The 25,659-nt window shown below is 54.3% G+C and overlaps 1 protein-coding gene across 7 annotated transcripts in view; it reads left to right on the forward strand.

Annotated features, from left to right (window-relative positions):
• The window catches only part of LRSAM1 (leucine rich repeat and sterile alpha motif containing 1), a 38,458-nt gene extending 13,646 nt beyond the window's left edge, over window positions 1-24,812 (forward strand). For 4 of the 7 annotated variants that reach the window (XM_036112842.2, XM_036112844.2, XM_078061795.1 and 1 more), the window contains 16 exons: window positions 1,526-1,656; window positions 4,811-4,840; window positions 5,274-5,396; window positions 5,663-5,802; window positions 6,718-6,762; window positions 8,667-8,737; window positions 11,167-11,266; window positions 12,717-12,804; window positions 13,424-13,498; window positions 14,877-14,957; window positions 16,370-16,465; window positions 18,418-18,516; window positions 19,221-19,352; window positions 20,440-20,521; window positions 22,726-22,874; window positions 24,068-24,812. In XM_036112842.2, coding sequence (XP_035968735.1) covers window positions 1,526-1,656; window positions 4,811-4,840; window positions 5,274-5,396; window positions 5,663-5,802; window positions 6,718-6,762; window positions 8,667-8,737; window positions 11,167-11,266; window positions 12,717-12,804; window positions 13,424-13,498; window positions 14,877-14,957; window positions 16,370-16,465; window positions 18,418-18,516; window positions 19,221-19,352; window positions 20,440-20,521; window positions 22,726-22,874; window positions 24,068-24,193 — 1,568 coding nt within the window. In that variant the 3' untranslated portion in view covers window positions 24,194-24,812. Of the gene's footprint in view, window positions 1-1,525; window positions 1,657-4,810; window positions 4,841-5,273; window positions 5,397-5,662; window positions 5,803-6,717; window positions 6,763-8,666; window positions 8,738-11,166; window positions 11,267-12,716; window positions 12,805-13,423; window positions 13,499-14,876; window positions 14,958-16,369; window positions 16,466-18,417; window positions 18,517-19,220; window positions 19,353-20,439; window positions 20,522-22,725; window positions 22,875-24,067 lie in introns of those variants that run through there. The other 3 variants (XM_036112843.2, XM_036112848.1, XM_036112846.2) reach the window with 3 other exon arrangements.
• The last annotated feature ends 847 nt before the right edge of the window (window positions 24,813-25,659 follow it).

Here is a 25,659-nt window from a genome sequence, read left to right on the forward strand (position 1 = left end):
CGGCTCCTCAGGCCACACACCTACCAAATTAGTCTTCGAGCAACAGGTGACTCTGATGTGTACCCCGGCCAATAGCCGAGCTAGACAAATTCTTCGAGTATAATTAACATAGTGTTACATTAGCTTCAGGTGTACCACATGAGGACTTAATTCTGTACGTGACTCAGTGCTCATCACTGTGTGCTTCTAAATCCCCTTCGCCTATGCCACCCATCCCCCCACCCAAACCCTTTATCTTCCTTAAAAAGATTTTTCAATTATGCGATTTCTAGGTATACAGAAGACAAAGAATAAGGCAGTGAACATGTGTAGGCTTGCTCTGCAGCTTAAGAAATAATTCTTCAATTTGTTTACACGGTGTAGTATGTATAAATATGTACATAAATTTTTGGGGTTTGCTCTCTTAAAAACATCTTTTAAAATCCACAAAAGATAGTGCACTATTGTGATTCTGAGCCCTGCTTTTCTCACTCAAAAATAGGTCTTGGGCCTTTTCCTATCTCATGACGGATGCATCTGTCTTGTTGTAAAGTTCGTTCTAGTATGTCACGTGTTGGAGCCCCGCAGCTTATGTAGCCTTCCTCTTATAGTGAACGTGAGCTTATTTCCAGTCTTCCACTGTTGCGAACATGTTAACCCAGCCCTCTCTGGCACCGTGGGCGTATTCCCCCAGGGCAGGCCACAGTGGGGCTGGCAGGCGAAAGGGGCCAAGCGCTGTGCGCTGCACCAGTTTAGGTTCCTGTGAGTAGCTTCTGAGAGGACCCTTTTCTCCTTCCCACAAATAACACTTGGTGTGTCATCTTTAAAGTTCTTCTAAGTTTATTTATTCCGATGGATAAAAGCAGCCTACTATTATTGTAATGTCATGTCCTTGGTTTTTTGAATATTTTTTCATACGCCTACTGGCCATTTTTAGTATTTCTTTTCCTGCTTATATTTTTAAAAGACAACTTTGACCATATTAAAATCTAAAAGTTCTTTACCTCAAAAGGATCCCATCATTAAAGTTAAAAAGGTTACCATCTGGAAGAAGATAGTTATAATATATATTATAGGCCCAAGGTTATTAGCTACAGTATATAAAGAGCACTTATAAATCTACAAGAATAAGGCAAGCAACCCACTCAAAAATGGGTAAAGAGTATGAACCCTGTCAAGTTATATAGGAGAAAATTATGCAGGGCCTGAGAAGGTGAGCGTCTTGTCCAAGGTCTCATACACATAGGAGATTATGGACCCAGGCTTCTCCACTAATCTCCAGGCTTTTCTCATCATCTCATTCTCACGTGGATGGGGAGGTAGCTGGCCAGCATATCTATTCACTCAGCTGACACTTACTGAGTGCTTGCCATATTCCAGGCCCTGGCGTTAGGACTAGTGAGCAAGATGGAGGGCCCGGTTCAGTCCAGGACAGGGGAGCAGTGGACCAGGCAGGTGGGACAGGACGCTGGGGAGGAAGTCAGAGGTTGCAGGAGCTGACGTTTCTGTCCCCTCCCTCCTGGTCCGCTTGTGTCCTCTCTTGCAGAGTCAGGGCTGGAATACTACCCTCCTTCTCAGTACTTGCTGCCGGTCCTGGAGCAGGACAGAGCCGACACCTCCCGGAACAGCCCTGATGGGCCCACGGACAGATTCTCCCGGGAAGAGGTAGAGTGGCAGGTAAGGCGTACCTGCCTGCTGACAGGAGTGGGGGGGGCGCGGTGCACCCAGGGGGCCCTGGGCACTGGGGGGATGGTCAGAGCTGGAGGCCCTGGATTCCCCCACCAAACTAGAATTCACCTCCATCCAGACCAGTGTGCTGAGATGCTCTCACAAAGCCTGTGCCACCTCACCCCACCACGTCACCAAACATGCACCAGGCTCCTCTCTGCTCCCTGAACCCCTCGGGACCTTTGAACTTGCAGTCCCCCCCCCAATCTGGAATTCCCCTTGCTCCTCTCTCGCTAACTCCACCTCATCCTTCAGTTGTGTCTGAATCCCACGTCCTCTGAAAAGTCTCCCCGCCACATCAGCCCGGGTCAGGTCTCCTGCTCTATGTTCTCCGGGTGCCCCATGTTTCCTTGGGAGCACTTATCACGGCTCTAAATGAAGAATTACATGGGAGATGATTTGTTTAATGTCTGTCTCCCCTGCTGGATGGAGCTTGGGGAGCTTGGGGATCGTGTCTGTATTGTTCCTTGTTGTCTCTCAGCAAGTACTTCGTGCCTCGGTGCCCCTTGCTGTACAGGACTCCCGTCATGCTCTCCTCTCTGTGAGCAGTCAGGGAGGCACACATGTCAGCACAGCGAGGGGCTGGCCCCCCCGGTCCCAGGGGGTGAGCTGGCCTAGGACGGGCATAGAGGAAGCTTGGTCAGCGTTGGCCGCATCAGCGAGGGGCACTTGACAGTGGAGGCAGTCAGAAGCCACCTCTGTCCCCCCTGCGCTCCCACAGGGGGCCCACAGCCCGGGGCCTCTGATGGCAGGCGGGGCGGTGGGGACCAGCTGCCAAGGGTTTGACTTCTTACCTTCCAAGGACTTTTTATTCCTCTCTGGGTCCCTGGTGCCCCCCTTCCCTGTTTGACAGTGCCACCATGTAGGCCTTTGTAGTTTTGTCTTTCTCTTGGCAGCTCAGTGAGAACTAGAGAGGGGGAAGATCTCGATCCAGGAAAATCACGTCCATTTATACCCTCAGGAAGTATTTGCAACATTTCTGATGCAGGATTAGCAGAGTGAACATATAAAGAGCTCTTTTCAAAGCAGTAAGAAGGAGAAAACCATCCCAAGAGGGGGGAAAAAAAAAAAGCCAAAGATCTATCAACAGGTACTTTACAGAATAAACCGGTACAGATGAGGGGCACCTGGCTGGCTCCGTTGGTAGAGCACCTAACTCTTGATTTCAGGGTCATGAGCTCAAGCCCTACGTTGGGCATAGAGCGTACTTAAAAACTAAACAAAAAACAGTACAGATGATCAGTAAACGTGAAAAAAACCCAATTCCCCTAGTAATCAGAGACCGGTAAACTAAAACAACAAAATACTGTTTCCTCCCTCAGATTGGCACAAATGTCACTTTGATAATTTCTTGGCCAGAGTGTGGGGAAACAGTGGCCTCATAAATTGCTCTTGGGAATCAAAACCGGTGTTCCCACTGTGGAAGATAACCTGATAATATGGGTTAAAAATTTAAGTGGCTGTGGCCCTCGCCCATGATCCAGGAGTCCCACTTCTTGGTACATACACACAGAGACACTTGTGCAAGGAGACATTTACAAGAATGTTCCTTGCAGCCTTATTTGCAGTAGGGAAATATTGGAAGCCCCCTAAATGTCTGCCAGTGGGCAAAGGCTGAGCCATCTGTGTCCTGTCCCTACTATGCACTAGATCTATCCAGGCGTGGATCACGGGACAGATGGGTAAGTGAAAAGGGCAGGCCGCAGAACACAGTGGATATAGTTTAGTGCCCTTTTTATGTTCAGAAAGGTTCAAATATATAAGAAAGCATATCAGCAATAGCCATTAACATGGGGGGGTGGGTAGGAGGACAGTCTGACAAAGGGGCATGAGGGAATTTTGGGGGGTAATGGGGTGGTTCTCTATCTTGACTGTAGTGACCGTTACATGACTAGAACTGCATACTAAGAAGAATGAATTTTACAGAATGTGAATTTTGCCTTCATTAAGACATATTTATATATGAGCACACACAGACAAATCTTCTGTATTTTCCAAAGGCACAAATTATGTATAAATAAATGTGTGCACTCGGGTCTGGTAATGGTAGTTACATGGAAGGGGGGCAGAAGGGTACCAGGATCAGGCTGGGGAATGGTCCATGGATACCTTACATGCTGTTCTAATTTTTTATGAAGAGAATATATTCCGATATTATCTGTATAATTAAAAGTTAATTTTAAAATTTTACTCCTACCTCAGCATGGGACAAACCCGATTTCCTTATAATATGCTGCTTTTACAGCTCAGACAGCTTGATCCTGGCCTCTGAGCTGGATAACTAAATGCAAGGGCCACTTAAAGATATCTCTGTGTGTTTGTTGATGTTTAACTATAAGAGTAATTCATGCTCCTTGTTACAAGTCTGAACGATACAGAAATATGTAAACTAAGCGGATGTCACCCCCACCCCCCCACCCCGCAGTCCCACACCCTGGAGGTAATCATCACAAACTGTTAATGCATCTCCTTCCTGAGTCTGATCTGAACAGATACAAAACTCCAAGTTGAGTTTTGTTGTGTTGTTCTTACAAGAACAGAATCCTGTGCACACAGAGTGAAAGGTGGCAGACCTCTTTCCCTGCAGCTCCCCACCTTCGCCCCGTTACTTGATAGCTGTGTGACCCACTGCATGGAATCACCATGACTTACTGAAGTAACCATCTGAGTTATTGCCAGGGTTTTTACTCTGTAGAACAATTCTGCAGGAACTTGTACGTGTCCCTTTGTGTTTGTGTTTTGGTGGGCTAGAGTTTTGGGGCACTGCAGGTATGCTGTACGGACAGGGAATCCCACATTCCACTTCTTGGTCCCCCTTATGGAGCACTACACCTTCTCAGGGCTGCACCCCCAGAACTATCCTGAAGAGCTTCCTACCCTGTGCCAAGCCCGGTGGTTCTCTGCCCTGCTGTCTGCTAGAACCCTCTGGGAGCCTTTATCAGACTACCCTTCCCTCTCGTCCCCCTCCCCCCCCCACCCCCCCGCCATTCTGACACAGTGCTCTAGGGGTGGAGCTGGTTTCTGGCTGCCCCATGATTCTGGCCACGGGCCGGGAATCCCACTGCTGCCACCTTCTCTTGACCACTGTCTTTTTTCCCCCCAGAATAGGTTCTCAGACTATGAGAAGAGGAAGGTAAGAAAATGTCTTTTTTCCCTTGGCCACTTTTCTTCTTATCAAAGATCTATTATAAAAGATTTGAGGGAACAAGTTCTTCCTGTCTCTAAATTAGACGGTAAACTAAAGGTTTCCTCTTAACTACATTGCCTCACCACATCCTTAACGCAGCCTCGGTGGTGAAAGGGTATCTCCACCTCACAGATGAGCAGTCTGAGGCTCAGGGACCCCAGACTTTAAACCTCTAGCCTCTGCCAGTGAACAGAATGTTTTATTACAATTGGGCCCGGGGGGTGGGGGATGGTTAATGGGAGGCACTGGGTTTGGAGGATGTTGCTCGGTGTGAAGACCTTCAGCCCGCACTACTGGGAGTTGCGTGGATTCACCCTGCTCCCATGTCCTGACGCCCACAGAGCCTTGCCAGTCATCGCCAGGATCTGTATTCTTGCAGGAACAGAAGATGCTGGAGAAACTGGAGTTTGAACGGCGTCTGGAACTCGGGCAGCGAGAGCATGCCCAGCTCCTTCAGCAGAGCAACAATCAGAAGGACGAGATCCTTCAGACGGTCAAGGAGGTCCGTGAACGGCCAAGTGGGGTCAGGCTTGTCTGCACACTCCCTGCCAGGGGGGCCCTCTGCTGTGGGGAGGCGGTGGGGGTAAGCGCTCTCCCTTGATCTCCCAGAGCCTGGGGGGCCCTTACAGATCCCCTAGCCAGCCTCCTCGTGTGTGATGGACACCCCAGGCCTAGCAAGGGGAAGCCCTGGGCCAAGATCACACGGAAGGGCCTGGCAGGACAGGGCCCCTTGCTGCCAGCTCAGGCCGGCTGCCTGTCCTGCTGCAGGAGCAGTCCCGGCTGGAGCAGGGCCTGAGTGAGCGGCAGCGCTGCCTGGACGCCGAGCGGCAGCGGCTGCAGGAGCAGCTGAAGCAGACGGAGCAGAACATCTCCAACCGGATCCAGAAACTCCTGCAGGATAACCAGAGGTCAGCCCCCACTCCCCAGACCCAGAGACCTTCCCTGACATCGGTACCCTTTGAAGAGCCCAGGATAGGCATCCATTCCTCCCTTATAGTCTCGATTCCTGCCTGAGGTTTTTGTTGTGAGGGTCCAGTCTTGGTGCTGCAGTTTGCACCAGCCTAAAGAGAAATCTGCTCGGGGCCTGACCTGGTCTGTGGCTTGTCCTCAGACCCGTGCCTCCCGAGTGTCCCGTCTGGGAAATGAGTGGGTGTAACGGGAGAGTTGAGATCACATCCTGCTCCAGTATTTTAGGTTCCAAGTGACCTGTTGCGCTGAGGTCAGCCATAGTGAGATTTTGCCTTAACAAATCCTGTCCAGGGTGGGCGGGGCTAGGAGCCAGTCTCGGTGGGCTTGGGGGAAAGGAAGCCAGATAGAGGTCTCCAGAATCTCTAGTTGGGGTCCCTTGGGGAAAGCCTCCAGAAACAGGCTTTTGCTATGTCCCCTGTTGCTTCCAGGCCTCCTTTTGCTTTTCACTCGCTCCTCCGTCACGCAGCCGTTACACGGTGCCCGAGCGAGCCAGCAGGCCTGCCGCGTGCCACGCAGCGTGCTCTCCCCTCCGAGGCAAGCTACCGGAAGGCTCCCATTTGTCGGGTGCTGCTTACATGCCGAGCACTTTGTGTATAGTCCCTCATTCGCTCTTTACAAATACTCCGTGAAGCTTTTTTCATGATGATCCCATTTTGCAGATGAGGAGCTGGGGCTTGGTGTGGCTGAGTACCTGGCCCGAGGACACACAGCCCCGAGGTTCTGAGCTGAGAACCCCGGCCGGTTCCTAAGCCCCCTCTTCACAGCCAGTGCAGCGAGGGGAGGGCAGTTCTGTTGGAAACAGGCCTGCTGGTGACAACTGCAGTGACCTTTTACGGTTTTGGTTTTCTCCACAGGCAAAAGAAAAGTTCTGAGATCTTGAAGTCGTTGGAAAATGAAAGGTTAGCGTTTCGCTCAAGCACTTTCTCAGTGTTGCCTTGGGGTTGGGGGAGAGGTTTTGGGGAGAGAAGATCTTGTGATTCTCAAGGATTATGCCAGAAAGTTTTCCTAAAGCTGTAAGGAGATTCACCTCCTTAGAAAATATTTAAAAAGAATCACCACCTGCAAGTTTAACACACATGTACATTCCAGAGAAAAACTGAGACGTAAATAAAAAAAATGTGTAATGTCCAACTATATGGCTAATATAAAAAAATCAGAAAAATCCATTTCTTATTGAGGGAAACACAATCTATTACGAAGTAGAAAAGTGAGGGCTGCAGTTAAAGCAGAGCAGTGTATGATTTCTTCAAAACACAGTGTGTATCTGCTCAGCACAAGGAGCCACCCTGAGTGGCTTGCCAAACATTTCTGAGAGGCAGAAATTAGACGTGGTGATCTTTGGGTGTTTTCCTTTGTGTTTTCCAGGTTTACTGAGACGCACCCCTTTAGTAAGTAGGAAAGAGGATAGCTGAGAGGGAAGAGCCCTCTTTCTTTCCTCTCTCTCCTTCCCCCCTGCTCCCCTCCCCCACAGGATTATCTGGAATCCCTCCTGGTTCCCTGGAGTTCCAGAATAGCAGCGTGGGCTTTGCTGTGGTCCTTATGCCGGCCTTCCAGGCCCCTGGCTGCTTGGGAAGAACTCCTGTAGGGTAGCCCCCTCACCTGGCCCCTTCAGCCGTGGTGCTGCGGGAGCTGGGAGCCACCAGGGCCCAGCCCGGTTGTGGCCAGTTCATCTGGCGCGCGCTGACCAAGTGCCCTCTCCCTGTTTGGGTGCCCTGGGCCAGACCGCGGGTCCAATCATGCGGCCTTCCCTCGAGCAGCCTGTGGGCCTGGGCAGGAGGCAGAGGTGCTCAGATGCTGCTTCCAACGAAGCGAGACCCTGCAGAGAGATGAGAAGATGTTCTGTCCGAGCCACTAGGACTCGTTTACAGTGGGGAAACAGCACACACGCAGTGTGCACATCTGGACGTGCACTTACCTTTTAATTTTCATTTACTGTGTCACGGATGTGTTTCCACGCCAGAAACCTCGTTGGTAATAGCTGTAGAGTATTTACTATGTGATTATATCCGAGTTCGTCCTCTGTGGACCCAGAAGTTCCTGGTGTTTCGTAATGACAAGCACTATTGTAGCACTATTCGATTCTACATTCTACTGAGCGTAGGCAGTGATGTGAATTTTTTTTTTTTTAAAGATTTTATTTATTCATGAGAGACCGAGAGAGAGAGAGAGAGAGAGAGAGAGAGGCAGAGGGAGAAGCAGGCCCCAAGGAGCAGGGAACCCGATGCAGGACTCGATCCCAGGACCCCGGGATCATGACCTGAGCCGAAGGCAGACGCCCAACCATCTGAGCCACCCGGGCGTCCTGACGTGAATATTTTTGAAGGACGTGTTCAAAGGACCTTTTGATGGGTCTTGCCACATGGCCTTCCGGAAGACGCTTTGCCGGCGGCTGCCCTTCTCAGCGGGCCGCGAAAGTGCCCGCTTCACCTTCATCGCCGCCACGGTGCTTGGCGCTTCCCCTCCTCTCCCAGCCTGGTAGGGGAGGGGGTTGTACTCCTAGTTAGCGGTGACGTGAGCCTCTTTCCGGGTGGTTATTGGTCACTTGTATTTAAGCATCTGTGAAGTGGCCGTTTTTGTCCTTTGCCCGTTTTCCGAAGGGAATGTTCATCTTGTTATGCAAGAAACTCTGCCTACGAGGCTGCAGGTTAGGCCTGGGTGGAAGTGCATGATGCAGCAGGAGCTGGTCTAGGTGGGCACATCAAGGAGGACTTCCCGAAGAAGGCGGCATTCCTCTGATGCGATTCCCTGTTGGAAGTGTTAGATCTGCTCAGTAAATGGATGGATTTTTTTTTTTTTTCCCTAGAATAAGGATGGAGCAGTTGATGTCCATAACCCAGGAGGAGACAGAGAACCTGCGGAGACGTGAGATTGCCTGTGAGTGGGGAGGGTCTTGGGGAGGGGTGTGGGGTCCTGGGAACAGAGCTTGTCTGACTAGGGTGCGGGGGAGGCCACCTTCTCCCTGTAGGTCAGGTACAGCGGGCTTAAGAGGGGCAGTGAAGTCCAGGAGGGAAGCATGGGCCCTGAGGTCAGGCTGACTCGGAAACAAGCCGTACGACCTCAGGGCCATTACTGGTCCCTAACTATTCGGAGCCTCCATGTTTTTATCTGAAATGGGGAGAACAATAATTCTCCAGCTCATGGGGTCATTTGAGGGTCAAACGAGATGATACCTGGCACTGAGTGAGCACTTCACAAAGGCCGTAGGGTTTCTGTTACCAAGAGCTGTGGTTGGCCCCTCTTGTGTTGCTGGGAGCTCCCCATCCTGCCATTCCCAAGAAGTGGCCCCAGGGCACCACACTTTGTCCATACTTGGGGGGGGGGTACTTCCTGTCTGATCATGAGCACTGAGAGCATCCAGGCATGTGCCAAGGAAGACCAGGAGTCAGTTCCTCCTTTTTTTAAAATAAGGAATGGTTCTTCTTGGCTGGCCCCATCCTCCCAAGGCTGGATACTGGAGTGGGATACTGTGGAATACTGTGTACCAGGCCCCTTGCCAAGCACTTTGCATACACCACTTCATCTCACTCCCTCCTGATGAGGTGTTATTAATGTTCCTATTTTAAGGTCACTATTACCCACCATTTATACAAAAGAAAACCTGTTTTTGCATTTCCAGAAGGATGTTTAATAATAAATTGACTGATTAGGAATAGTATCAGTACCGGGGACTTTTGTTTTCACCTTTTTAAACTTCCTTATTGCTTAGTTTTTTTAAAAATGAGCATGTACTATTTTTATAACTAAAAAGATTTCCATAAAAACAACGAAGTCAAGAGTAGGTAGTAACCCTTGTTGAGGACATATGGTATCATGCTGTCCTGTGCCCTGCCAAAGGGAATGTGAATCAGCGGGATCTTTCTGGAGGGCAAAAAGGGTAACTCCTATTATTCACGGCCTTAAAACTGTACTCTTTTAAAAATTAATCTTAGGAAATAATCAAATTGCATAAGGATGTTTGAGCAAGGACACTTATCATTTAATAATTGCAAAAGAGACCAAATGCCCCCAAATAGAGGATTATCTAAATAAACCGTGGTGATCCGTGCCCTGCAGTACACTACGGCCAGTTCCTCACACTGCCACGTGGACATGGGGAATTAGTCACAAAAAGTGAGAAGTGGTGTGTTTAGTGTGGTCACATTGTAATTTTTTTGTTGTTGTAGTAAAATATATAACCTAAACTTTGCCATTTTAACCACTTGTAATTGTACGACTCTGTGGCACAAGGCACATCCACGTTGCTCAGCCGCCGCCATCCAGCTCCAGAACTGCATCTTCCCGACTGAGATTCTGTCCCCGATAAACACAGATTCTCCCTCCCCGTCCCCAGCCCATGTAGAACCCCCATTCCACTTTCTGTCTTGCTGAATCTGACGACACTAGGTACCCCATGTAAGTGGAATCCTGTGGTATTTGACATTTCATGACAGGCTTCTTTCACTCAGCAGAACCTCCTCAGGGTTCATCCCTGTTGCAGCAGGCGTCAGAACTTCCCTTTTTGAAGGCTGAGTAATATTTCCATTTGTGTACTCACATTTTGTTCACCATCTGTCAGTGAACACTTGGGTCGTTTCCACCTTTTGGTTTTTGTGAATAACGCTGCTGTGAATTTGGGTGTATGAATATCTGTTCAGTTCTATAAATATGCATTAAAAATTGACTAGAAGAGGGGCGCCTGGGTGGCTCAGTTGGTTAAGCGACTGCCTTCGGCTCAGGTCATGATCCTGGAGTCCCGGGATCGAGTCCCACATCGGGCTCCCTGCTCAGCGGGGAGTCTGCTTCTCCCTCTGACCCTCCTCCCTCTCATGCTCTCTGTCTCTCATTCTCTCTCTCAAATAAATAAATAAAATCTTAAAAAAAAAAAAAAATTGACTAGAAGAATATATATCAAAATATCTCTGGGTGATAAGATTATAAAAGATTTTGTGTGCATGCTGTTTGGTGTTTTACAAATAGCCTTTTCAAGCTTAAGTTACTTCCATAGTTTAAAGATTTTGGAGGGGGGCGCCTGGATGGCACAGTCAGTTGAGCATCTGACTCTTGGTTTCCGCTCAGGTCATGATCGCCAGGTCGTGAGATCAAGTCCCACATCGGGCTCTGTGCTCAGCAGGAAGTGTGCTTGAGATGCTCTCTCCCTCTCCCTCTGCCCCTCCTCCTGCTTGTTCGCATGCTACCTCTCCCTCTCAAATCTTTTTTTAAAAACGTGTTTTTTAAGGGTGACTGTGAGGCGGGTGGTGAGGTGAACCCCGCGAGGCCCCCAGGAGTGGTGCCCCTTTCTCAGTCCCACCCCCATGTTTCCTCAGCCGCCATGCAGCAGATGCTGACCGAGAGCTATAAGAACCGGCTCATCCAGATGGCCTACGAGTCTCAGAGGCAGAGCTTGGTCCAGCAGGCCTGTTCCAGGTAAGGTAAGGAGAGGCTTCCTGAGTTGGGGGCACTGGCTCGGGGCCCAGGACTGTGGGGGTGAGCGCTGGGCACTGCAGTCCCCGCCCCAGCCTTGGCCGTGCGTCATGGGCAAGCGGTGACGGCTCTTCATGACTTCTCTAGCTGGACCCCATGATTGGGTCAGGCTCTGGTAAAGTGACAGCAATCACTCGCACTTCTCATGCACTTCCTGTGAGCCAGGCACTCGGCCAAGGGATGTGTGTTGGCTTACTGACTCTCTGCGGCAGTGGGTCATTAGCCCCGTTTTGCCACCACAGCTCAGGCTCAGAGAGCCTATGTGACACATCCAAGGAAACCCAACCAGCAGGTGGCAGAGCCAGGGTTCAGGCCCAGGCAGAGCGGGGGCGTGCTCTTGACCGCGTTGCCCTCCTCGACCTCCGAGGGTCTGCAGAGGCCGGGAGCGGCGTGCCCTGGAGGGGGAGGTGATAGGCTGCTTTCACACTGGCGGCAGCTGTGGGTCTGGCTGGCCAAGTTCACTGCCTCGCTGTGGGTTAGTCTGTTGAGGGAACCACACGTGTCGGCACAGCCGTGGAGAAGAGCTCTTGGTGCTCAGGAGACGGGCCAGGAGCACTGGCTGCCCTGGTGTTTCTCCCCCTGTCGAGGTGCTTCTGGCACAGCCCCCAGCCTCCCCGTGTCCTCACAGGTGGGGGGATTTCCCCTTCCTTTCCTGGCGATAGAACATCGAGCTTAGGAGTGTGCGCACTGGCGGCGGACAGACCTGGACTCAGGTCCCCCTTCTGTTAGTAACTGTGAAGTGTTGGGTCAGTCCATTTCCCTTCTGAGCCTCAATTTTCTTATCAGAAAAATGGGGATAAGTCACAGTACCTACCCCTGGAGTTGTTGGATTTAACGAGGATGGTCTTTGCCACAAAAGGGCCAATAAATAACAGCTATCATTACGAAACAAACTCAAAACCAAGATTATGCCAAAGTATGGACATATGTGGGGCTTCAGGGTTTGGATTTTTATGCCAGAATCACTAGACTTGTTCTGGGGGCTAAGAGCAGATCCGAGGCCAGGGTGGGAAATGCTGGGGGTGTCGGGTGGGGCATGGCTGTTACTGCCCGAGAAGGAGAGCTTTCTCACGGCCCAGGTGGCCCACCTGGGAGGTCATGAGCTTGTTGGTGGAGGTGGGAGGGCAGAACCCAGGCCACTACTTCAAGGGCATTGTAGAGGAGATTCTGATGGAGGGGTGGATGAGAGGACCCAGACACACCGACTCTGTCCCCTTCCTTCTAAGACAAACGCCATGTCTGTGCCCGGCCCAGGAGGCACCCCCCAGCAGGTGCTGCTTGAGTAGTATTATTGAATGGGTAAATGGTTTATTTTGATCTCCAAGGTTCCTGGCACTTGGTAGATGCTCAGAAAACATTCAGAGAGTGAATTAATTTGCTGTCTTTCTGGCAGCATGGCCGAAATGGATGAGCGGTTCCAGCAGATTCTGTCATGGCAGCAGATGGATCAGAACAAAGCCATCAGCCAGATCCTGCAGGAGGTGAGCCTTTGTCCAGGGTGTGAGGGCAGGGGCTCAAGATGGGCACAGGGAGCCTGAGGCAGAGCATCACAAGTCTGCATGGAGCCCTGTCCTTAGCGTAGAAGACCCAAGATGCTTAGTATGTTTAGAACTATATAGACCCTCAGGACAGAGGGGCTGGGAGGGGGAGAGTGTGGTGGTTTTCTGGTCACTGAGATCTAGAGCAGGATCCCCTGCTTCCGTGGCAGGCACCCACTCTCCGTGCTATGTGGCTCTGTCGTAAGGACTTAGGGGCAGGATGTGGGGATCACTCCATGGAGGCAGAGCACACAGGAGAGTGCCAAGGGCCTTTCGACTTCCTGCTTCCAGATGGCGCACCTCTGTTGGCCGCCTCACCTTCCTCGTGAAACTGGGCAGTGAAAGCACCCACACCCCTGGTTGTGGAAATTCAGTGCACATAGTATCCAGGGCTAGTGAGCCTTTCACAGGTATTATTTCTAAAATGTGAACAAGTGAGCTGAAGAGTTATGTTCCCTCTAAGAGACCGAGAAGTCCTCCGTGAAGGGGTTTCTGAGCAGATTCTGTGTTCCCCCTGGCCTGGGCCGGGCACCTGCCGAGCAGCTGGTGATCTCTGTTGCAGAGCGCCATGCAGAAGGCCGCGTTTGAGGCTCTCCAGGTGAAGAAAGACCTGATGCACCGGCAGATCAGGAACCAGGTGAGGGCTGGGGGTGCGGCCCCACCGACCCCTTCCTGCGTGCCTTCCCAGACGGCAGAGGTGGCTCCTTCATGCGCCAGCTCAGCCACCCATTCCCCCCCACTCCACGCCGCCCCTGCCACATAAACAGTTCCGCTGCCTCCCCGGATGCCCGTGGGCAGCCTGGACGGCTTGGGCAGCCTCTGCATCCAGCGTGCCCCAGGCAGGAAGCCCTCGCTGGGGGAAATGAGGTCAGCTCCACCCCAGGGACCACCTCCATCAGCTCAAACTGAGGAGCTGGGGCGGACGGGGTGGCCCACCAGGGCAGGCAGGGGAGGCCGCCTCGCCTGGAGGGAGCTGTGCTCTGGTCTGGGCTCGGCTGCCAACCTGCAGGCTGGCCTCCACCCCGTGGGCTATGTCGGGCCCCCCTGGGCTTTCTGGAGGGCTGGAGACGGAGCTTTCAGGCTGCGGGAATGCTCATCGCATACTATTCGGCATACTTTGAATTTTACATTTTTGCATGTTTATTTTTTTCTTTGTATTCTTTTCTCTTTTTTTGGCCAAAACCAACTTACCTTTTTATTTCCCTCTTTAATTTCAATCCCACCTTGCCGGACATGAAGCTCATTCCTCTGACCAGGGGTTGGTGGGGCCATAGGAACTTAGGGGTGAGGGCCATAGGGTCACAGGCTCGGGGTGGAGAAGTCACTAGCTGTGGGGTCTGACCCCCAGGCATCCTCCCTGTGGGTGGTTCTGACCCAGCTGGCCAGCTGTTCCCCTTCAGACCCAAGCAGGGAGAGCCCCGGGAAAGGGCTCCCTCACCAACCTGCTCTGTGTCCTTGAACAAGTTACTTAAGCTCTCTGAGCCCCCGTTTCCTCATCTGTAAAATGGAGGCAGTAATATCTCCTAATAACCAGGGGAGATTTGATGACAACATTGTAGTTAGAGTACACAGCACAAGCCTTGCACACAGAATGTTCTGGAAGCGTCAGCTGCTATCATCGTTGTTCTTAGTCACTCCATTACCCTCTGCTCTCTGTGACGGCAGTTACAGGAAGTAAGACACTGCGGTGAGTGCGAGGCTCAGTGAGGACCTGTGTCTGTTCTGCACTCTGGCCTGAACCTTAAAGGCAGGCCTGTCTCCATTCCATAAGCCATTAGCCTCTCTGGGATGGGCCCTCCCGGACAGGCCCGTCTGTGCCCCCCAAGCACTCGGGGCCCTGAAACAACTAATTCTTTTAAAGCCCCGCTGAGGGGGTTCCCAAGGCACCCAGGTCCCCTTCATTCCCGACTGCCCCCGAAAGGTTTCTTAGACCCCACTTGGCCTTCAGGGAGCAGCACAGACTTGAACCTTGGTTAATGTGAATAAAAAAAAACCCTGTTTCGTCTTCTGTTTAGATTAAGTTAATAGAAACTGAGTTATTGCAGCTGACTCAGCTGGAGGTAAAGAGGAAGTCCCTGGACACGGAGGCACTGCAGGTATGTAGGGCTCCCGGCCTGCCCCTCCTCCTCGCCTCCCTCCCCACAGCTGCTCCCCGGCAGGCAGGCAGGCTCCTCTGGGGCTGTGATGGGAGCACAGCCTGGGGGGCGAGCCCAGCGCAGGCCAAGGTTAGGGTCGGGCAGCCTATTGCTCAGCAGGAGGGTCAGAGGAAGGAGGGTTTCATTGCCAAGGCTCACCCAGGCCCATCTCCATCTCTGCATTTTCTTTGTTTTGAAGCAGGGTCACTGCTGAGCTCCCTGTCTCTTTAAACCATGCTTTTGGGGTGCTGGTTCAACTCACGGGCTGATCTCCTCTGGGGAAGGAGCTGTCTTGGTGTCCCAAGGATCTCTGGAGGAGAGGGCCCAGCTGTAACTGTGTCACTCCCTGCAGGCGGTTTCTCTGGGAGCTCCAGCCTGGGTGTCCTGCTTGTAGAGCGTGGGGGCAGTAGGGACCAGCAGGTGGCGATCTGGACTGCGTGTCCGGGACCTGGCCTTTGTCCTCTATAGTCGTACTGTGTGACCTGGGCAGGCACAGAAGAGGGCTGGACCTTGCCCTGCCCCGACCTCTGCCCAAATGTCCAAAAGCGGATGGATCAATGGTGTGTGAGGACCTGCGCCCCACATCCGGCTTCTGAGTAGAGGCTGCTGTCTGTCCCTGTGTTTGTGTCTGTTCTCAGGTCTGTCACAGATGTGCTGTGTGACCTAAGGCAGGTCACTTCCCCTCCTAGGCCTCCCATTTCTCCCCTTCGTAAAAGGAAATCATCTTCCAGGCCCAGCTTGTGTCCTAGGGCCATCACACTGGGGCAAGCTAGCCAATGCAAAGCCCTTTGTGAGCCTTGCCACCTGTCTTCAGAGATGAGCTCTCAGAAAAGATGCAGCCACCGTGCTTGGCAGGTGCCCATGTCTCCTGCCCATCAGAGCTTGTGAGGCTCCCATTTTGAGGGCCTCCGTGGTTTCCAAGAGTAAGAAATGAGTGGAACACAGACACAAACGAGGACTTCGCCCAGTTTGCATGTGCCTCCATCTGGGTAGAACCTTCCAGACCCGTGGGGGTTACACGCCAACCCTCCCTGCCTGTGCTTCCACCCACACGCGCTGTAGTCCCTGAGATTGCAGTCATGTACCTGTGGCTTGTCATTTCCTTTGTTTGCTGTTTCTTACCATTCCATTGTCAGGAGTCACTAGATCCCACGCCTGGCCTGACCCCCACAGGGAGAAGATGAGGGGATGCCCAGGCAGAGGGGCCCCTCGGCTCCATCCCCCAACCCTCTGTCTGGTTGAGTTGGGCCCACTGTGGGGTCCCGGCTGCCAGCTTGGAAATGAAGTGGGGGGGATCCTGTCACCCCATGGGGGGACTCCTGGCTCCAGAGCTATGAGCTTCCAGCGGCACTGGGCATGGTCTTGTGTTGCAGGAGATGATCTCGGAGCAGCGCTGGGCCTTGAGCTCCCTGCTCCAGCAGCTGCTCAAGGAAAAGACGCGACGAGAGGAAGAGCTCCGGGAAATTCTGGTGCGCTCGGCTTCTGCATTCCGCATCGTACATGGGTTCGCTTTCCCTAAACACACTCGCCATTCTTAGAAGCGTTACTGTTATTCAAGTAATAGTTGCTCATCAAAGAAAAAGGACGAAGGAAAAGACTCACTTCTGAGAGTTACCTAATGCTAACGCTTTGATGTGTTTTCTGACCACTACGATGCGTATTTATAGCTGTGTATGTGTGTGTCTTACAAACATAAGATGGTACACACCTCTTTAGAACCAGCTCATTTGCCTCTGTTCTTTTCATGCCCTAAAATGTTCTCCATACGCTTCCTGGCTGCATTTGGATGGGCCATCCTAGCCCATTGCTGAGCATTCAGACTACTTCCAGTTCTTTACTTTTCTAAGGAATGCTCTCTTTGTAGTGGAGTATCGAGAACGGCCATGAGTATTTATTCAAGACCGATGCCCAGGAGAGGACTTTCTGTGTCCAGGGCAGGCTGTGTAATAAGCTTTTGGCAGGAGTTGCCCAGCTGTCCCCTGTACCCAAATGTGTTTGACTCTGGCACATTGTCATGGTGGCAGGTGGCGATCGTTTCCTCTAGACCCCGTGTGCATTGGAGCATTGGGGACAGAGGCCTAAGTCGCTCCTATGGTGTCGTTAATGCTCCAGACGTTCTCTGAGCTCCGTTGTGGACGGAGCCCTGTGCAGGGAAGAGTGAGACCAGCTTCCACAGCCCCACACGAGCCCATGCGCGGGTTCAGAAGCTGTCTCTTTAAACCATGCTTTTGGGGTGCTGGTTCAACTCACGGGCTGATCTCCTCTGGGGAAGGAGCTGTCTTGGTGTCCCAAGGATCTCTGGAGGAGAGGGCCCAGCTGTAACTGTGTCACTCCCTGCAGGCGGTCAGAAGCTGCCGGTTCCTCGTGATGCCTTACCGCCGTCGCCTGCGAACTGTATTAACATGCGGATGGCACGGTGGCATCTTGCAGCAGCCGCTGTGCCCTCTGGCCCTATGCTCCTGCCCTCAGGGGCCTCAGAGCACTCACCATCCAGGGGAGGAAGCCCCCCCTCAGCAGATCGTGACTGCTGGGGTCACGGGTGCCAGACGAGAGATGTGTCCACAGCCTGGGGAGGGCCGTGGGCAGCAGAGGGGAGCAGCTTGGCAAGGTCTGGGAGGGACGGCCAGACAGGCCCTAAGGCCTGGGTTGAAGTCTTGCTGCCCGCCTCTCCTTTGGCCCCCAGCGTGTGGCCGCAGTCCTGGCTGGGCCGCCTGGCTTGCTCAGAACACAGGTCCCCGGGCAGCACAGGCCTGGGTCCAAGTCCTGGCCCTCACCCCGGACAGCTCTTGTAACTGGGCAGGTTCCTAATCACTCTGAACCTCCCTTTGCTCACCCTGGAAGTCGGACCCCCTCACGGAGCTGTGCGAATTAAGGCAAATGGCACCTGGGTGCATAGCAGGTCCTGGCCCACGGCACTCTGAGAACGTTAGCTGTTGCTGTTCGTACCGTTTTTGTCGTGGGACTGGCCCCGGCACCTAGAATCATGCCTACTTGTTCATGGCAGAATGAAGGGATCCGTTTCAGTAGCATGTCTGTCGTTCTCCAGCTTTGTCAGAAGGGTGAAGCCCACTCCAGAGGCCCATATTGTCCTTAGAATCCTATTTCTCTCCCTGCCTGTCACCAGAGCTGAGCCCGAGGAGGGGCCCGCAGAGCCTGGTGGCAGGCGTCCGAAGCCCTGAGTCTGGCCCCAACCCCAGGTGTGCCCTGGCTGAGATTGTTCGCAGCAGGTAACTGGGGGTCGAGGCACTTCCTGCCTTTCCGGGCTCAGTAGTTTAAGTGGTGAGACCGTGGGGGCTGCGGAAGTTCTTTGTAGAATCCCGAGCGACCTCCACCAGCCAAAAGCCTCATTCACAATGGGCACTGTCCTTACAGTTTTTATTTACTGACCTAGAACTAACGATGCCTGCTTCATCCTTGGCAGACAGAGTTAGAAGCCAAAAGCGAAACCAAGCAGGAAAATTACTGGCTGATTCAGTATCAACGGCTTTTGAACCAGAAACCCTTGTCCTTGAAGTTGCAGGTAAGGACTGCTGGTCCGCACCCTTTCGGAGAGCCTCCCCCGCCTCGGGGATGCCTGGCTGCCTGATCTTTCCAGTTCTGTTCTGCTCATATTTCCAGTGACTAGTGTGCCGGGTCCTCTGCTAGGCCCCGGCGGGGACAGAAAAGAGAGCGCGGGTGCCTTCCTTCTGGTACGGGAAGGGGGAGAGCTATGTGGGGCAGAGCCACTGTGCATGTGGGGTGGGGAGCACAGGAACCCCCTGCAAACCCCCGCTGTGGGCAGGATGGATGTGGTCCCCCCTCCCCCCACACACACACTGGTTTTTTTGTTTTGTTTTTTAATAAAAATGGAGTCCTTCTATATATACTGTTTTGGCAAACTGTTTTTTACTCTTAATAATGACGGGCAGTTCTCTAGCTGTGTACATAATAAATCTCCTCATTGTTTCCAGACATAGTATTTAGTATCTGGATGAGCCCTCATTGATTTAAACAGCTCCTCCTGATGGGTGCCTGATCGCTTAACCATTTTCAAGTTTACAGGTAGACTGGCAGTGAACTTCCTCGCGTCTTTATCTCTGTGCTCACGTGTGCATTTTTGTAGGAAGAGTTCCGAGGAGACGTTTTATATATTCTGTTAAACGTGCTCAGAGCCTTTGTTCGCCGCTGTGAATGCGGCGCCGCGTTGGCGGTGCGGTCAGCTTCTCCCGTGGGTCTGTCCCGCAGGAGGAAGGCCTGGAGCGCCAGCTGGCGGCCCTCCTGGTGGATCTGTCGGCGGAACACTACCTGCCTCTCTTCGCCCACCACCGCATCTCACTGGACACGCTGAGCCGCATGAGCCCTGCCGACCTGGCCAAGGTGGGAGGCGGCAGCCCCTGGGGGGGGGGGGTGGAGCGCTGCACGAGGCCGCCGTCCGAGCCGCCAAGGGTCGGCTTGCTCTCCTGCCGCTCTGGGTGCGGTCTGCCATGAGCCCACGTTCCGGGGCCCCCGTGCTTCCAGACGGCCAGAACCCCCACCTCGTCGGCCCCTCTGCCCCTGGGTGTAGCCTGCACGCCGTCCGCCCGACCCTAGACTACTCCCTCCGCTCAGCTTGGACCTTGACGTTGTAGGCCCAGGACGAGTCCTCGGAGGCTGTCTGGCCTGGCCCGCCCCCGGCTTCACGGACCTCGGAACGGCAGCGCTGCCTGAGCTGCTGACGTCCTGGGTCGGAGCTGAGCTCCGCGTTGCGTTAGTTCGTTTACGCTTCGAAAGAGCCGACTGAGGGCAGCTAAGGTCCGTGGCCGCTGCCAGTGCCAGGCTGTCCTGAGGGCTTCCCCATGCTCGCCCCCGCAATGGCCCGGCCGGCACGTAGCATCCTTGTCGTTTCTCAGATGAGGAAGTGGAGACGCGGCAGGGTGGTAGCTTGCCCGGGGTCACACGGCACAGTCAGGCCCCAGCCATGGGTGGTCCGGTCCCAGAGGCCATGCTGTCTACCCTTCTGCCGTGTAGCCTGTCCTTGACCCAGAAACTGACGGGTCACACACAGGGGCTGTGTCACCCGCAGGTCTGTGGGACTCCAGCACTGCCACTCCTCAGCAGCTCGGCCTCAGTGGGCACTCCCTGCCCCTTCCTGTGAACTCTGACAGTGGGTCCTGACTCCCCTGTTGTCGGGGGGTGGGGGGAGACGTGCGGTCTCGCAGGTGATGCTTTCAGCGAGTCCTGCCCCAATGCAGGGTAGGCACGTGCTAAACTGTGGCTCTTACCGGTGTTAGTTCCCTTTGGGGCCTCGGTCTCCCTCCCTGCCACCTGGTCACCTCCACAGCTGTGGTGCTGCATTGCCCCCTGTTGACCTGGGGGCCCAGGCCTCCGAATTTCCAGGTGAAGGTGCCAGAAGCCAGGAAGGAGGCGGTCCTTGTGGCTCCCACCCAGCCCAGGCCGTAACTTGCTTTGCCTTGAACTGCCGTAGGTGGGCATCTCAGAAGCTGGTCTGCAGCAGGAGATCCTGCGGAGGGTCCAGGAGCTGTTGGATGCGGCCAGGATGCAGCCAGGTACCAATACAGGGCATCTCCTAAGCAGAGGCCCCAACCTCACTTGTGGACTGTGCTCTGGGGGGAGGCGGTCACCTGTTTACACTTCAGGACGAGAACTAAGGGCCGGTCCTAGCCCCCACCGGTCCTTAAGGTTCCCTCCTAAAGGAACAGGATTTCTAAATGGAAAAAATAGGCCACAAAAATGGGGGAGGGGGGAGGGGAAAGAGGGAGAAGTTGCCTTGTAGAAGGAGAAGGGCCCTCCTGGTGCCCTGTCCTATAACCTTCCCTGAACCTACCGTACACTGGGAACCACACAGCGCGGACCCTTGGAATAGAGGGGGAAACCAGCCATGCCCAGTGCCTGACACCGTGCCTGGGGCGGGCCTGTGGTGGCTGTGGAAAGACGTTTGTGACTGCAGAGGGGTAACGGCGGGTCATGAAGGCAGTCCACCTGTGTGTGGAGGCCCGGGGAAGCCTAGGTGCTGTGGCTGACGCAGGAGCGGATGCGGGAGGCGGGGGCTCCCGTGTGCCGAGCACGACCCAGGCACCAGGTATTCGCCAGCCACTGCGCATGCACCGTGTCGTGTCGCCCGTGTCAGCCCCGTGAGGTGGGTGCTACTGTCCTCGTTAGAGCGCGGAGGGAACAGAGACGTTAATGTGCTCCCGTAAGGTCACACAGCTGGCCGATGGCTGAACCACTGAGCTTAAGGCCTCCCTCGAGAGGAGACCGAGGGGTCTTGAGGAGGGAAGGGAGCCTGGAGCAAGGATGGAAGGAGTGGGCCTGCCTGGGCTGCCAGGCTGGGCAAGCCCACGGCACGGCCGGTCTCAGGCAGGGGCCGTTCAAGGCAGAGACCGAAGGTGGGGTTGCCGGACCAGATGGCAGGGATGAGGCGAGCTCGGTGGCCGGCGTGGGGGAGATCTGGGTCCCTAGGTGCCTGGGCCGTGTCATGATGTCCACAGGCTCCAGCTTTCCAGCCGATTTTATTCCAGGGGTATTGATCCAACCTAAAAAATGCATTAAACTAATAGTTCTTTAATATCAAGTAATGTATGAAATAGATCCCTTCCTCCCCTTCCAGATGTTTTCCAGTACTGACACCTTCCTGCTGTCAGACTGGAGGTCCGGATAAGTTTGGCATCAGGGCTTGGGGTCCCCCTCCTGGCAGACATAAGTGTCCTTCACTCTGAGCCCCTCAGATGATGGCTGCCTCCCACCGTCTCCAAAAAATCCCTACGGCTAGCAGGAGCCAGAAGGGACCAGCAGGTCCTTCCCCACTGAGGCTGCGTACAGCTTCTTCCTGATGCTGCCCAGCTGCAGGGAGGGCTGGGTGGGACCTCTCCTTGTCAGCTGCAGAGGGGGCAGGAGACCTTCAGTCCCTTTCCTGACATCCTCTTCCTGCTTCCAGAACTCACTTGGTGTCACATTAAATACAGAAGAGCCCCTTTACAGTGATGGTTTGGTGGCACTGTGGTACCTTCAGAGAGCCTAGTGTTGTAACAGCCTTTAAAAAAAAAAGAATCTTCAGGTTTTTCCAATTATAAAAACTCGTAATTCAAACCACAGGATAGATGGGAAAATCTGAACCAAGATCAGGATGTGCATCTGGGATGGAGAGGACTCAGGGTTGTTGGTGTATGTTGCATGATGAGAGAGACCGCTTTGTAAGGGCCGATTCTGCTGTGCTGCTCTTGGGCCCCGGGGGGGGGCGGGGGGGGTGCCTGCTCTCCTGGGAGCAGGGCGGTGAGGGGCCAGCCCTGGGGCCTTCTCATTCCTCTCCCTGCTCCCCGGAGGTCTCCTGGGAGACCTGGTGGAGAAGCTGTGAGCACAGCCCCCGTCCCCCCCAGAGCCCCTAACCAAGGGCTCCTGCCCCACAGCTCCACCACCAGGTGGCCCTGTGGTCTTGGGCAAGTGGCTGCTCTTCTTTGCAAGTGACAAGTCCTCCTTGCAGGGTCCCTGTGAAGGATCCAGGGAAGGGTCAGGGGTTAGAGGCCCCAATTAACCAGCACTGTGGCCTTCCCTGCCAGTGAGTCAGCACTCCTGTCTTACAGATGGGGGGGGGATGAGGCTCAGAAAAGAGAAATAAGGGGGCCCTTACCCTCCTGTGGGATCCGAGGGCCCCACCTTAGCTCACTGTTCACTCATGGCAGGCAGAGCCAGGGGACCCCCTGGGGGTTGGGATCCTGGGGGCATGACCCTGGCTCAGCCTGTCTGGTCCCCACAGAGCTGCTGAACCCACCCAAGAGTGAGGTCCTTGGGGCCCTGGAGGTGCCCACTGCCCCCGAGGAGCTGCCTGAGTCTGTGAGCCCGTCCGCTCCCCCGGCAGAGCTGGTGGTGCCGACCTCAGAATGTGTCGTCTGCCTGGAGCGGGAGGTGAGTCTGGGGCAGCGGCCCCACCCACGGGCCCGGCCTGTGCCCGTCCGGAGCCTGTCCAGGCATGTGTGTTGTTTCTAGTGGTAGAAGTAGATTGTATTCATTAGAAATTTGGAGAAATACAGGACAGCAAAAAATACAGGAAATTACCATGATCCCATGACCCAAACATGAGCTAATGCTAACATCATTTTCTGGGACTTTCTTTTTTTCAAAAGAAGTTTTTTTCCCCCTACTTAATTAAGGAAAATTTCCCAAGTCATTAAGTATCAACAACATAATTGTTTCTGAAGAGACTTTTAAAAAACCATCTTTTAAAATCTATAACAAAATTAGGGGTGCCTGGGTGGCACAATTAAGCATCTGACTCAGTTTTGGCTCAGGTCATGATCTCAGGGTCATGGGGTCAAACCCCGTGTCAGGCTCTGTGCTCAGCAGAGTCTGCTTAAAACTCTCTCCCTCTGTCCCTCCTCCCCACACTCACTCTCTCTCAAATAATCTTAAATATATATATATATATATATAAAATCTATAACAAAATTAATGTTTATTGTAAAACTTAATATAGTGTAGAAAATAAATCCCCTCCCCTCCCTCCACCATGTGATCCTACTTAAAAGAAGCTACCATGTTAGTGTAATTACTCCAGGGTCTTTACTAAGCCCAGGGAATGCCGTGATGCGGAGGGACGTGTTGGTTATAAATTTAACCAAACCCCCTGCTTTGGGGCCCCAGAGGTGGCTTCCAGTTTGTTACTACGAGCAGTGCTGTACCAAACAGCCTTGGGCAGAGTTGGGAGCGCATCCTTGATCACTTCCTTAGCATAAGTGCTGAAAAGAGGAAATGCTGAAGCAAAGCACAGGCATGCTTATATGGCTTTTGCTCCGTGCTGTTGGAATCCTTTGTAGACCAAGGGGCCGGTCAGGGCACAAAAAGGCAAAAATCAGGACAGCCTACAGGTCCAACAGCAGGGCTGGTCAGACACACTGTGGCCTCCTGGGCAGCTGTTAGGGCGCGGGGGGGGCGGGGAGATAGGGGGTCGGGAGCGACTTCTGTGCCGTTCGGATGGCGTGTGACAACTGTGGTCTCAGATCCTTGAGGTAAAGGACAACGAGGGGTCCAGGGGGCTCCGTTGCCCCGTCGCCGGGAACAGGCCGGGGCAGGACCCAGCCGCTCCCACGGTCTCTCCTCAGGCCCAGATGATCTTCCTCAACTGCGGCCACGTGTGCTGCTGTCACCAGTGCTGCCAGCCGCTGCGCACGTGCCCGCTGTGCCGTCAGGAGGTCACGCAGCGCCTCCGGCTCTACCACAGCAGCTGAGCCCCGGGCTCCAGACGGACCAGCACAGCCCCCCCGCCCCGCCCCGGGTCCCTCTCTCATGGCCCCGTTCCTCTCCGAGCACACCTGGGCGGGGGCGGGGGGCACCGAGTGCTCCTGGCCCTGCCGCCGCCGCTCGTCCGGATGCTGTGGGGGACCGAGGACTCCGAGTCTGAGGACGGCCTCAGGGTTTGGAGAAGCAGCTGTGCCCCCGTCTAAGCACAGGACTCAGTGTCCTGGCCGCTGCCACTTCCCAGCAGTCTGACTGCGGCAGGTCACTGCCCTGCGGGAGCCTCGGTGTCCTCATCAGGGTAACACGGACAGCGCTGTCCCCCTCGGTGGGGCGGTGGGAGTGCGGGAGGGCCCCGAGCGCGGAGCCGCTGTACGGAGGCCACCACAGGGCGCCACGGGCTGGCCTCACGTGGACTGGCCGGTGTGCTGAGTGCACGCCTTGTACCGCAGGCCACGCTCGGCCCTCCCGACCTCCCCTCTGGGCCCCTCTGCTCTCCGGATCTGTACCTCCTAACAGTCCGCCCCCCCATCCCCCCCCCGCAGCTCACAGGCAGGCAACAGGCTTTGCCCACCCGAAGCAGGAATGTCAATAAATCCATCTCCAGCCTGATCCTGAGTCCTTGCTGGGGCCTGGTGGAGCCCGGGGACGGGGGAAGGCTGGGGGGAGGGGGAGTGGTCCGGGGGGAGGGCTTCACCTCAATCAAAGGGAGGGAGAGGTGGGAGAGGCATTATCCAAATCTGCCCTCATGACAGGTGGACAGACAGCTGGAGCAGGTCGTGTGTGGGGGCGGGGGCTGTGCACTCCCTTACCGCTATCCCGGAGAAGGGCCCAGGGCCTGGGAGCTGGGACATGGCAGCGCTGGGGCTGGAGCCTGGAAGCCTCGGGACTCCTAAACCCATGCAGTTGTGCGGGTGGTTCATTGCACAACTCTAACAGGAGCCATGCCCCCTTGTACTTGATCAGAGCTGCACGTTTACTGTATGTTCGGGCAGATGGTTTTGAACCAAGTGGAGCTTGCTTTGGGCTAGAGGTGGGTCTCTTTGGGGCCCCCGGGCTCTGTCTCCAGCTAACTCTGACCCTGGCCAGCCTCCCAGACTCCTTTCCCTGTCCATGCATTCAATAAGGGACCTGACGGGGCCCTGACGCAGCCAGTAGCCACCAGGGGGCACTGAGTGCTCACACCAGGTGCAATGCTGGATGCGGGGGCCTGGCCTTGGAGAGGCGGAGAGCCCTGTCTGCCTGCACCTCAGTGTCCCTATCGGATTGGGACCATCAACCCTGTAGGCTGAAATGGGATGGGATGAAGGCCATTTGTAAGTCCTTTCCAAGCAAGAGCTGGGGCCTCTTCCCATAGTCTCACCCCCTACCCCTGACTCCCCAGGAGCTCTGCCGCCTCCCTCCCTCAGCCCCAAACCTGGGCTCAGCCTTAGCCGAGGGAGATGGAGACCTGGGCGGG

Source organism: Halichoerus grypus, chromosome 14 (assembly GCF_964656455.1).
Source record: "Halichoerus grypus chromosome 14, mHalGry1.hap1.1, whole genome shotgun sequence".
Lineage (NCBI taxonomy): Eukaryota > Metazoa > Chordata > Mammalia > Carnivora > Phocidae > Halichoerus > Halichoerus grypus.